This window comes from Buceros rhinoceros, unplaced genomic scaffold (assembly GCF_000710305.1).
Source record: "Buceros rhinoceros silvestris isolate BGI_N320 unplaced genomic scaffold, ASM71030v1 scaffold12513, whole genome shotgun sequence".
Classification (NCBI taxonomy): Eukaryota; Metazoa; Chordata; class Aves; order Bucerotiformes; family Bucerotidae; genus Buceros; species Buceros rhinoceros.
In genome coordinates, this window is record NW_010404285.1 from 12,537 (window position 1) to 26,036 (window position 13,500).

Sequence of the window (13,500 nt, forward strand, 5' to 3'; positions counted from 1 at the left end):
CCTGCATAGGTAGACAGGCACATGTTCCATACGTGTACAGTTGGTGTGCATGAGCGCTTACTGGGGATACACGCCCAGGCTTGCTATTAGCTCTACCTGAAGACACGGAGTTGAGAGCCACTTCTCTGTCAGGCCAGCTGATTCGGCAGCTCCCAACAGTTGAAATTTGGAAAGGACCTCCCCGCTCAGAGCAGGGTCAATCAGAGTAGGCTGCTCAGGAATGTACCCCATCCATTTTTTAATCCCTCCAAGGATGAGAACTCCACAATCTCCCTGGGTAACACTTTCCAGTGTTTAACAACTCGCACAGTATGGGTTTTTCTTACCTTCAGATGGAATGTATTGTATGTTGATGTGTTCCTACTGTTCCACCTTTCACTGAGGAAAGTCTGGCTCCCTCCTCTTCATTCCCTCCCACCCAAACCTTCTCATCTTGAGGCTGAACAGTCCCAGCTCTCTCAGTCTCTCCTCATGCGTCAGATGCTCTAATCCCTTCAGAATCATACAGGCCTTTCACTGGACTTGCTCTAGTAAGTCCATTTCCTTCTTTGTGCTGGGGAGCCCAAAACTGGACACTGCTCCAGATGTCTGACCAATGCTGAATAGAGGGGGAGAATTGCCTCTCTCCACTTGCGGGTGATGTGTTTGCTAATGCAATCCAGATACTGGTTGCCTCCTCTGCTACAAGGGCATGTTACTGGCTGAAGCACAACTTGCTGTTCGCTATGACCCGTAAGTCCTTTCCTGCAAAGCCGCTTTTCAGCCAGTCGCTCCCCATCATGTACTGGTGCGTGGCTGCTACCTCCCAGCTGCAGGGCTCTGCATTTCCCTTTGTTCAACTTCATGTGTCTCCTCTCTTCCCTTTTCTCCCATCTATTAAGGTCCCTCTGAACAGCAGCACAACTATGTGACGTATCAACCACTCCCAATTTTCCATCATCCGCAAGAACGGGCTAAAGCTTACATACGCATGACACCATCTTGTGTCAGCCTCATCAGGGCTTATCTTCTAGCCTGGATATCTGCCATGGAGCAGCTTTATTATCTGTACTCCATGACAACGACACCTATCACTAAGGGTGATACGCTAACAAGATTCACAGTAAGAGCTGTGAGCTTGTCAGCTGTATCTCTCGCTACAGCTGCAGTGACTGGGGAAGCTGAGTTACGTGGATGCTACGGTACCCTGGGTGTTGCTTCTCACAGTGAATAGAAACCAGCCTTCTTGCTTCGAGTTGCAGTTCTTTAGCTGTTTCTTAGCCCTTCTATCATTTACGGTTAAGCAAGGCCTTCCCAGGAGCAGGAGTGTTAATTTATAGCCTTAAGAATTTGGAGCATTAATGCAATTAAGGAAACACAGATAGCTGTCTACTGCAACTGATTGCTGAATGGCCTGTAGGAAAAAGCCCTCGCATCAGAGTGAGAATCCTCCTCCCCACCCCTGGACCATCTATTCTGTAGAGAAGGCAAGAACTACTCACACGTGTTTCACCAAATTACAGCAGCAGCTTCTCGTACTTCCGGTTTAGGAATAAACAGAGGAGCTGTAAAAAGATGGACTCGGCTAACGGATGGATACAGCTGTAACTGGGTTTAGGGGAAAAAGTCTGATATCTGCATATGTACCCTTTAGTCCTAACACAAGTGGTTTTCCACATTAAATCTGTTGTTATATGGACAAAGATCATCATTGGCTGAAACAGCTAAACATGGATGTAAGGACCCTGCTGGAACTTATATATGCTGAAGTCAAGTCCCAATCAGATTTGAAATAAGCCAAAGAACTCCAAAACAGCCTGCTCTGCTACAGGTTTATTTACAAAATATTATTTACAGTCTATAACTATCTCGAGCTCTGATAAATAATAACATTTCCTCCACAGAGAAGGAGTAAGACAGACCACCTACACATTTTTCTGTCACAAATACCCCATCCAGCCAAACGAGACTATTCTCTCTTTTAAGAAGGGACAGGCAAAAATGAGTTCCTGAAGGGTTTTCTCTCCATGGCACAAGTCAAGATACTAGGCAGGTTGGAGAGATGTACGTCTTCCTGTGGAAGCGTGCATGTGCAAAACAGCAACACGCTGAGGTCACGTGATCACACAGGTCACAGCAGGACGTGCTGCTACTCCCAACTTCTCCTCCGAAGAGAGAACTACACCACGAGTTGATGTTTAAGGCAAGAATAGCTGAATTTTAGAAATTTATGTTATCCCTTCCCGGCAGCCTTGTGACAGGCTGGGTAGTTTGTTCCTGGTGTGAAATGAGGAAGACAGAAGGCTGCTGAAGAGAGAAGGAATGCGTGCCAGGGAGTGAACGGGCACAATCTCTGCATGGCTGTGTCTTCGTGCATGGTCTCTGAAGGTCCCAGTCTATCTGAATCCTCATCTCCAATCTTAAGGCACCGCCCCCGACCTGCTTTGTCTCTCTCCTCCTGTTTCCATGTGATAACTGAAGGTCTGAAATTCCCCTGCGTGGACTGCAGGGGTTACTTTGTGCTGCACAGAACAGACTACAGAAGACAGGATTGAGAACAGTTTCCAAGACCAGTGCTCTGAAGCATCCTGATGGTTGTTGTAGAGCTGAAGCAAGGGGGAACAGAAATGAGAGCAGGTGGTGCTGCCTCTTGAGTCTTTTCGGTTCCGGTGGTTTTGCTTTGCTTGTCCCAGTCACTCATTTGGAAGCAATTGCCATAGGAATGATTCCAAGTGATTTCTGGTAAGAATGGGCATTTAGCAAGCTTAAGAGAGCAACAACTGCTCACTCCTTAAAGCCTTGGATGCTGCACAGAATCCTCTTCTGGTGGCCTGGAAGTGACACTCCCATCTGTTTCAAGTCCCTGAAGGAAATAGGAAAAGCAAGGGGAAAAAATTAATTGCTGTTCTTGTTCCTTGGGGACTGCGATGTGAATAAGGGCAGAAACAGTTACCAAGCATTAGTTCAGAAAGCTTCCTTCCCCTCAGCATGTCCTACTGCGCTTATTTGTTCTCTAAAGGGAAGAAACTTCTCGATGCTCCTGCCCTTCCCAGGCTATCTTCTGCCCACCCAGTCAGCTGGCTTCTCCCACTTCATCGCTAGGCCTGTGTTCCCATTAAATCAGGACTGTCTTCGTGTCAGCTTGTGATAGGGGCCATGTCTCAACTCTTTAGCAGGTCTGTCCCTGCACTGTGCCTGCTCATTTGTTCTATGTAACTGCCATGGTTGGAGCTGGCTCTATGTCCCTGACCCTGCAATGGAACATGGCTGTGTTGCTAAAGCATCTGACCCGAGTCCAGAAGGAATTTGCCCTCTGATGGAACAGTGCCTGGCTGATGGGGAGGGGGGATATCACTAGCCCATGTGGAGTTCAAGGCAAGAAAATCATCTTATAAAGTCCTACAACAGTGGGGAGATTGTCACATTAGAGAACTGTCTGCCATCTACTGTTTCCTCTTACTGTTTGTGTCTGATGTGAGTTCAGAGCAGCTCAGGACCCTGAGGAGCCTCAAGCATGGACAACAGTTATGGAATTAGTCTCACAGTTACAGTTGATCCCAATTCTTCTTGCCTTTTTGGGCAAGAAGCCAGACTCCTTCCATTTAACTCTATAGAGAAGGATGGAGAGAAGCCTTCCAAGTAAATACGAGTGCCTGTTCAGATGGCAGAGGGACAGGGACAGACACAGCTAGTTGTAGCCCGGCCTTGTGGGAGCTTAGCCTGCCCTTACTCAGCAGTGAGCTCCAGAATGGACTCCATGGTGTCCAGGCCAGCAGTGCGAAAGTTGGAGATGTAACGCTTCATGCGGATGGATTCCAACCACTCAGGGATAGATCGATAGGGGATCCCATCTGATCCACTGCAGCTAGGGAGCCGGAGTGTTACCCTAAAAACAGACAAAATCCTCATTAGTCAAAAAGCTACCTTAAATGGCCAGTACTGTGAGACTAGTAGCTAAAGGGCAAGCACCCTCTGCCAGGGTGCCAACTTACTTACCTGTTTCCTGCATGGTGAGGTCAGCCTGCCCAGGCTAATGGCTATGCCCTCTGTCACCATGAAAGACAGTTGGCTACTACCTTTTGAACACAGAGCATTCAAGGTACCTCTTGCCAGCCTGCACTGCTAGCACTACTTCTCCTGCTGGAGACAGGGAGGTGAAAATTTCCCAGTTAACTTCTCCTCCTCCAGCGATAGCTTGCTTACCTGGGATCAAAGTCTGCAACAGGCCGGAGAAGCTGGGGACTTGAGATGAAATGTTGCAGCTGTGCCCGGATTTCCTGAAAATGAGGTCTCCTTATACGATCGTGTGACCAGCAGCTCTTCATGAGCTCGTAGAGGATAGACGGACAGTCCACAGGTGGGGGGAGCCGGTACCCATCTTCTAAGCTTTTCATCACCTGCACAGAGGAAAGAGAGAAATATGGTCAAGACCAGAGAGTGCAAACCAGGAGCCACAGACCTCTGTGGGTCTGGGAGCAAGCTGGTCATCATTTCACACAGTGTGCAGTCAGGGAGCAGTTGAAGCAGACTACAGTTGTATGAAGTAGGGTTTGGGCAACACGGCAAAGGATCAGGACACCTAGTGGGTATCAAAAAGTGAAGTGGCTTATGCACACACTTTCAATCCTTTACTAGCTTAGCTCTCTTTTGCCATTCAGGGCATGTGTTTATGAGAAGTGAGGACCAAACGATCCTGGTGCAGGCCAGTGAAAAAAGGGGAACCGGACTCTGAGGAATAATTTCAAAAGCATGTGCTAACCTTAGCGATGCACTGAACCTAGAATGAGACTAGCCATAATACTCCAGAGCCGAAGGAAGGAGAGAAAGAAACCAACAGAGAACATCTCCAGACCTAAAGGCAATGGCTGATTTAACCAGTCTTCAATTTGGCTCATTGCTGTTGACATCTGCACATGGTTCAGAGGCCCAGCCACTTACTGCCCTTGACTTGGTTGCATTGATTTTTTAGCAGGAAGGGAGGCATAGTAGTTATGTGTCCAAAAGAACGTCTTGACTGCAGGCTGAGGGAGATCTACAAAAGTTGGACCTAGGTGCCTCGTTTATTTTTTTAAACCAGCACTTGAGTTCAGTATCTGTTACCTCTTGATTGGTCATGTCCCCATATGGCTTGTCACCAAATGACAGCACCTCCCACATGACAATTCCAAAGCTCCAGACATCACTGGCTGATGTGAAAATTCGATGAGCAATGGCCTCTGGGGCTGTCCACCGGATGGGGATTTTACCACCCTGTGAAAGAGCAGAAACATGGTGTATCCAGCACGTATCATGTACTGCTCCAGTGCTTTCATGCAAGGAGCTTACAAAGTGGTTCAAAGACTGGCCCCACTTTACTTGAAGTGACATGTAAGCACCCCTGGGGAATTTCTCAAAAGGACGTAAACTTTCCTGGCAAGTGAATGAATTTAAGCCCTCTGCTCAGCTGAATGCTACACAAAATGCTTACTGCTATGGTAGTAACAGCCTGACACCAGCCACAGCCCTACTTGGAATGACACCAGACATTAGAAGCACTGCAACTTTCACTGAAAGGGCCCTGTACATGTCTCTAGTCCAAACCCCTGATTACAGCAGGGCTCTCTTCAAAGCTAGATTTAGTTAATTGAGTCCAAAAGATCAGACCTCTTATTTTGCTTCTCATTTCAAAACAACAATCCTTATGAATCTCTTAGCAAACAAAATTAACATGGACTCCAGGCAGAAAACTACCATGTCGTGAATCATCCACACTGTGACCTGCAGTTTTACTATGGGTTTTCTTCAGAGATTTTCCATCCAAATCTTCCCCCAGCCTGGTGTTTCCTGTTGTGAAGAAATTCCGCCATTCTTAGCTAGCAGAATCCCAGTCCCACTGAGACTACAGTTCATGTACAAGACTGGGATTGGTTTTGTGTTACCTTGGTTTCATAGGTTCCCTCTGCATCATTCTCCAATATTCGGGAGAGACCAAAGTCAGACACCTTGCACTGAAGACTGCGTGTTACCAGGATGTTGCGAGCAGCCAGATCCCGGTGCACATAGTTGTGTTCTGAAAGGTAGGTCATGCCAGAAGCTATTCCCTGCAGCATGCTCACAAGCTGCACAGGGCTAAATTTCTCCTCATTCTCCTGTGTGGAAGAAGTAAGAGAAGATCCTGGTCAAGTGACATCAGTCTGCTTGGTTTCTAGTTACTGGCCTTATCAGCTTGCAGAAGTGGGCAGTGGTGAACAAGCAAAAATGCTGCAGCCCAAAGGACCCCATAGGTTCTCACTAAGGAACTGGTGTTGATCTCCAGAGTCATAATTAGGCGCCTGGACTTCAACTACCAATGGCGCCACTCTGGACACTGAGCAAACTGGATGGCATCAGGCTTCAACCACTGAAGACTATAAATGTTAGTGAGCAGAAAGTAAGTGGATGTCTAGATCTTATTTCTAAGTCTTCTTTTAAGATCCTAAATCCAGGTCAAGTGCAAGTTCCAGCAGTACATAAGCCTATTACAGATTGGAGTCTCTCACCCGGAGGAAGGTATCCAGTGCTCCATTCTCCATGTATTCAGTGATGATCATCATTGGCCTCCCTTGAGGAAGACAAGAAGGTGTCAGCCTTTTTACAATGCTCCTACTCTTGCCTTTCAATGCTCTGAGAGCCATATTCAACCCCAGCCAACATCTCCACTCCATTGGCACAGCTGGCTGACCCTTCTCCTTAGAGCTCCCCCAATGATTTTGTATTCCTCCTCCTGTCACACGTATAACCTTACAGCATCCCTTAAACTATCCCAACTTCCCATCCACTCACCAACCCAAGGAGACCTCTCCTAACACTGCTGGAATTCCATACCTCTCCTCCCCCTCTCATTCTCTGCCATAGGCTAACATGACAATGCCTGTCTTCACCCAGCACAGCCTCCCTGACAGCATGCTGTCTAAGAAAGGCCCAAGAAATGTGCCAGTTTCTGCTCTCAGTCCTGGACTTTCTCCCCCACACTCTTACTTTTGGTGACAACTCCTTCCAGACGCACGATGTTGGGGTGGTTGAATTGCCCCATAATTGTTGCCTCACGCAGAAAGTTCCACCACTGTGAGTCTGAATATGTTGACTTCAGGGTCTTGATGGCAACCACGATACGTTCTCTCCCTGGGAGCCGCAGGGACCCACGATAGACCTCCCCAAACTCCCCTGAGGACCACCAGAGGCAAAAGGTCACCAGTGAACTCAGGAATAGGCAGCAAACTAACAGTGCGGGGGAACTGAAAGATGAGGGGAGCAACAAGTGACTCACCCTCTCCAATCACATTCTCCATAGTGACACAAGAGACATCCAGTTCCTTAGTGAATTCCAGTACCCCTCTGCTGGGGTCATCATATGGTTGCAGGTCTACATAGGGCTTCAACCAGACCTTCTCTACAGTGAAGGGAAACAAAAGAGCAAATTAACCTGTCAGCTCTTTGGAAAGCTTTGTGGGGCAAAACTACAGAAGAAGAGGTGAATCCGTGAGATTCTGACAATGGCAGTAAACAAATCTACCAAACACACATCAAAGACTAGAGCTGTTAAGGGAAGAGGCAAATGACATCAGAAAATCCTAACCAGTGGCTGGTTTGGACTACTGTTTCTTTTCATTCCTTCCAACCCATTCCAGGCTTCCTCCCTGGTTCTACCACCCCTTTGAAGCTCACCTCGATCAAAGCCTGAAATGTTGTAATCTGGCCGTGCTTGCCTCCGACGAGCCTGCCTGGAACAGAAGAAGCAATCATGAAAATAAAATGGTCAGCAGATAGCAAAGAGAAAAGCAAGACTCCCAGGGCGTCTGCCCTAGCTGTTCAGGGACAGAGTTCAGGGTAGTGCAGAGCAAAGTGGAACCCAGCACTGCACCTTTGTTTCCATGCAGGTAGTTGTGTTCAACCTTCTGCTTGCTGAATCACAGATTGATTTTTATTCATGTTTTCTGTACACTTTCAGTACAATACCTGATCTTCTTAAAACCAAACAATAGCAGCCTTATAGACATTTAGAAAGGAAGTAGAATTCTGTATCTGGGTAGAGGACCACTGAAGTAACGGTATACAGAAAATAGTTCAAAATGATTTGGTACAGGTATTGCCCACTTAACTGATCAGCAGCTACAGAAATTACTGTACCATAACAATATTTTTATTAATTTGTCATAGTAGCAGTATGAAAGTGATGGACTCTAACAAAACTGAGAAACCAAACCACCACATTTTCCTCTGTCCTCAGCAGCAAGCATCATCTTACAGATATATCAATCCCTCCAATACTGCAAATAGAAATTACTTACTGAGACTCCTTCCATCTTGCCGCAGCATGCTGGTCTTAACTCTTTCTACTCCAACTACCTCTACCTCTCCAATATCCTGTGAGAAATTAGGGCCTCCATTCCTCTCTCAAGCTCCCACAGCTCACCTATTTCTACATCTATACCTTTTTCAATACCAAAACCCGACACTTACTTTCGCCGAAAGATGAGGAGTCCCAGAAGCAGCCCAATAAATAGTAGAATTCCAAAGACAATAGAGACGATGACTCCACCAGATAGAGCTCCCGTGTCTGCAGAAATAAAGAGAAAAGCTCTATCATTTAGATGACCAAGAACTATTTGTCTGGAAGGTAGCAACCAGCTTCTGTCAGCCAATGGTATTAGGTAAGCTATGGCCGTTCGTCTTCCAAGCTGCAAAGCCACCAGATTTGAGTCCTATCGTACTGTTATTCATCTGCACTTTCTGGTGCATACCTGGTTGATTCTTATCTACAATCTTGGTCTTCCAGTTGAGTAATTTATCCCTGAGCCTGATTTCCCACATAAATTTCATGACACTTTCAAAAATGAAGAACAGCTGTGCCTTCCCTCCCACTCCTCTCCTACTACGGAGCCTTCTTCCTACTCGGTGGCTGATGTAGTCTCTGGCACAGCAAAGACATGATATTCCCCAGCAGTCTAACTTGACTCTATTCATGTTTATAAAATTAATTTCCCCTTCCCCTTCCAGTAATATCTGCCATGGGTTGTTTGCCTAATTACCTTGTCAGAAGACACTGTCTGCTTGGGACTTCTGAAACAGGCAAGTACTGACTTACAAACTTGCAGTCTAACATCATATGTTAAAATTAAGTGTCAGGGTGGTTTCATTTTGTGATTGGATAGCATTCAGATAACACACATTGTCTTCTTCCCTTTAGATTCTCGAGCTAAAGCCATCCATTTCCAGACAGTATATTTGAGTTCCTCAGAGGAAATGCTAAACGACCTTTGATGACGAGGTACGTGTTTTTAAGCCCTATTGCCCATAACTGAAAAAAATATTTTAAAAACTCAAAAATATATTAATGAGAAGTGTTTATATCTGTATCTAATGAGAATCTACATTTTAAAATATTTTCCCTAAAGAGATTTAAGAAAACATCCAGAAGAAAATTCCTAAAGAAATTGTTTCAATAAATGAGCAGATTTTAAAGCAAGGAACAGCTTGTGTCTGGAAGCATTTCCTACCATCCAGTCTAATGGTCAGCATCCGTAAAGCCTAATTAACACGCGCTATTCTTGCTCGATTTGATGCTGACTCATCCCACTAAAATTACTAAAAATCACCAGCTTTGTTAAGCAGAAATCAAGAGGCAGAGGTAATGCTCTTTTTTGTTAGAATCAAAAAGTCAAGAATTGGAAGGGGAAATAATATCTTTTATTAACAAAATGGACAAGCTTTTAGGTACCTAGCACTTCTGCATGAGATTAAGGGACCTAAATGCTTAAATTCAGATTAAAAAAAAAATTGCCTCTCCCTGCAAATCTTGTTGCACTAATATCCCTAGACTGGTACAGCTAAACGATGCTTCTAGCACTATCAAAGAACTCCCATCAAATGAAACCTTGCTGGCACTACTCTTTAATCCTTTTCCTATTCAAAATACCTTGGTCTTGGCATGATGAGGTGATCAACTTCTATTTAAAAAAAAGCATAATCTTGATGAAAGTATTTTCTAACTAATCAAAACCACCTAAGGTACATGTTAACTTACATAATTTCCACAGAACCTTTGTGGTACATTATTCTATCGGTTAAAGATCATTTATATCATCATCATGTAGCCTTTTGAAGGGGTCATTTCAATGGATGTATTTCCAACAGGGTCAATAGGGGGATCTGTGAATGTGTGGAATGAAGAGAGAGCAAACTCCCTTACAGAAAACTTTTGATAAAGGAGAATTTTCTGCATAACCCAGGGAAAGCGGAGGTTAGATGTGAGGTCTACATGAGATGTTCTTTGACACAGAAGAAAAGTTTTCTTGTGGCCTCAATAGCTTGGCCATCTACACAAAGTTCTCTTTGGTGGAGAACTTCTTCCAGCAGCACATACCATCTTTTTGGGCAGAGTTATATTCAGGGCTGGATTACATACAGTGGAAATGATAAAGCTGGAAAAGAGTAGTGGTGGAGGCCCTTTGAGTTCTGCTTTGCACTGGTAACTTCCACACAAAAGGAGGCTTATGCTAATAATTTTGCTAACATTCAAATTTAGAAACATTAGCCAGAATCAAAATGTCTTTCAGAAGAGCTAGATGAAGAGCTGGTGAAGTAACTTGCCAACAACACATAAACCTGAGACTGATCAGTTCTGAACGGGAAAGCACAACTAGTTTTTATATGACAGCAAATAAATAGGATGAATACCTCCTTGTTCTACATTTTTACAAAGCAACAGGCTTGGCACTGGTGATAAGGAACTCAAGAGTGTGGCGTCTGTGCCTTACAGCTAGTAGAACACAAAAAGAGATCCATGTACCACATGAATATACAGTCTGAGGGATAAGTGAGTTTTTCACAAATGAGATGCCAGTGATTATCCTTTACCTGGCGGAAGGGTGCGGAATTCCTGCTCTGGGGAGTAGGGCCCAGGTCCGAGGGGTGTGATGGATCTCACACGAAGCAGGTAGGCAGTGTCTGGCTGCAGGTCTCTCAAAGTGACGTTTGGCTCAAGAAGGTGCTTCACTGTGTAACGTGCCTCCTCTCCCTGCAGAAGCCAAACAAGGTCAAGTACCAACCACACATTGAACAAAGAGGACTCTTCTACCTCTTTGGGTGAAAGGGGGAAGAACAAATCAGGCAGGCTTCACCTTCTCAAAGAACATGACCTCATACTCCACCGAGGTCCGGCTGCGCTGCCGTGGGGCAAGCCAAGAAACAGAAAGACTACTGTCATCTCTTTGTGTCAAGATAAACTGGGATACTGTCACCGGAGCTGCAGGGTAGAGAAGAGAGAATGTCAGGAAGAAATACAGACAATGCAAACTAGAGCCCCTCTCCACCAGAAGCTCTCTCTTTCCTTCTCAGGTCATACCACGCAACTGGAACTGACTCTCATTGCCACTGCCGCTCTCTCATCTTTCTCTTCTGTTGTGAAAGGGAACTGATGTCTTCAGCTGTAATAATTGCTTTCCTTGAATAGTATGTTTCTACCTCAACAGTGGAAGCATAACTTCAGCTCTCAAAACAGAATCAGTGTTCCAAGAAACCACGTTTAATCCAGCACTGCACCGAAAGTGCTCAATTTCAAATAAAAATGTTTAGGATTTTATCCTCTTATAGCACCAGTAACACTATGTGATTTATTAATCCAGCTCCCTTTCATAAGGGTAAAGTGAAATTCAATGCTCAAAATCTCTCAGCTGACTGCAAACGTATACTGTTTAGGAATAAAAAGATCATTCTCAGCAGCCTGCAAGGACTGAAGAGTCAAGCCTGGTTGTCCTTGCCCTTCATCACCATCAGAGAGTGATGAGGCAAGCCAAAAGTAGCTGTGCTTTTCTAGCTCAGAGTTGTGCTACCCCCACATAGCATCAGGAAGAAAAGTCTTATTTTGTCACTAAATCAGAACCCGGGGAAAGCACAAAGGGCTGTTGAGCACTGTGATGTCACTTTTCTGTAATTACATTTCACTGCACTCTGCAAGAACAGCCAAACTAACCAGCTCAAAGCTAAACTACAGAAACGTATCAAGAACTTGCATGTTTTTAACATCCTCATTGCTTTCAAAGCTTTGGTTTGATTTTTTTTAATTATTATTTTGAGTTGGGGGGTGGGGTGGGGGTGTTTCCAGTTCCAGCTGGGTTTCTGTTGTATTTGGTTGGATTTTTTCAGTATCCAAGTCACGGGAAATATTTCACGATACAGTCCCTGTTCTTCCTGTCACACAGGTAACAATACTTAGGCTGGACTACGCTAGGGTATGACAGGGAGGGCTTTATCCTCCTCACCTCTAGTAAGTCCTTGGTGGATTCATAGCTCTTGGTGTGTAATGATTACTGCTGCTTTGACTTGCAAGGAATATGACTGGTGGACTTTACATGCCAGAGGCAGAGGTACCTTAGAGTCCTGATCATACCATACCAACACATGTGGCAGACAGAAGGAGAAGATGGAGAAAGCTTAAACATTCACAGAGATTCCTCTTCCTTTTCCTGATGAGCAGGAAGAACTTCTCTTTGCTTCTGCTAACCTGCATGCCCAACTGCGACCCAGACAGACGGAGAAGTTCTTTGTGGAGCAGGTCCCATTCCTGAGACACCATTATGGGCTTCCACAGCAAATGTGTAGTTGGTGTAAGCTTCTAGGCCGTCCACGTCCACAGCAGGTTTAGTGAGACCAGAAGCACTGGGGGAGAATACCACACCAGCCTCACATGGCTCACACGACAGGAAATGACAGCGCTGACAGAAGACTGTGTAAGTCAGGTCCTTTCGCCCGCCGTGGTCACTGGGTGGCTGCCACCACAGACTCAGCTGCGTGCCAATAAGGGAGAAGCTGACATTGCGGGGGGCTGAGGGAGGGCCTACAAGAAGCATGAAAGAAAGTATTAGATCCAGCTGTTAATGCTGCTAATACCATTTATGATGTGACAGTATCCTAGATGTGATGCACTCTGAATGGAGCCCTCTGTTCCCCCAGCCTCTCCCTCACTGATCTCTCAACCTCATTTCCAACATTTTGTTTCCTCCCATCTCCTTGTTCATAGAATCACAGAATGGATTGGGTTGGAAGGGAACTTTAAGATCATCTAGTCCAACACCACTGCCATCGGCAGGGGCACTTTTCGCTAGATCTCACTGAATCAGGCTGCTCAAAGCCCCATCCAACCTGACCTTGAACACTTCCAGTGATGGGACGTCCACAACGTCTCTGGGCAACTTGCTCCAGTGTCTCACCAACCCCATCGTAAAAAATGTCTTCCATATGTCCCACTTCCAGCCCTCTGACCATTTCTGTGCCCTTCCTCTGGACCTGCTCCAACAGTCTTTCTTAAGTTGGGAGCTCCAGAGCTGGACACAGTACTCCAGGTGGTAAAAAATGTCTTCCATATGTCCCATCTCTATCTACTCTTTTTCAGTTTAAACCCATTTTCCCTTGTTCTGTCAATACAGGCCCTGGTAAAAAGTCTCTCCACCTTTCTTATAAGCACCCCCCCCCCCCCCCCCACCCCCACCACAACCACGCACAGTA

At 45.5% G+C, this 13,500-nt stretch overlaps 1 protein-coding gene across 1 annotated transcript in view; it reads right to left on the minus strand.

Annotated features, from left to right (window-relative positions):
• Positions 1-1,798: 1,798 nt before the first annotated feature.
• EPHA1 (EPH receptor A1) overlaps positions 1,799-13,500 on the minus strand; it is a 12,374-nt gene continuing 672 nt past the window's right edge. Inside the window, exons 2-14 of the mRNA XM_010133345.1 lie at positions 12,500-12,832; positions 11,118-11,242; positions 10,855-11,014; positions 8,458-8,554; positions 7,663-7,718; positions 7,265-7,387; positions 6,976-7,161; positions 6,498-6,559; positions 5,898-6,107; positions 5,080-5,229; positions 4,183-4,376; positions 3,710-3,865; positions 1,799-2,842 (exon numbers count right to left, since the gene is read on the minus strand). Of these exons, the coding sequence (XP_010131647.1) occupies positions 2,764-2,842; positions 3,710-3,865; positions 4,183-4,376; positions 5,080-5,229; positions 5,898-6,107; positions 6,498-6,559; positions 6,976-7,161; positions 7,265-7,387; positions 7,663-7,718; positions 8,458-8,554; positions 10,855-11,014; positions 11,118-11,242; positions 12,500-12,832 (1,931 nt within the window). The 3' untranslated portion in view covers positions 1,799-2,763. The remainder of the gene's footprint in view (positions 2,843-3,709; positions 3,866-4,182; positions 4,377-5,079; positions 5,230-5,897; positions 6,108-6,497; positions 6,560-6,975; positions 7,162-7,264; positions 7,388-7,662; positions 7,719-8,457; positions 8,555-10,854; positions 11,015-11,117; positions 11,243-12,499; positions 12,833-13,500) is intronic.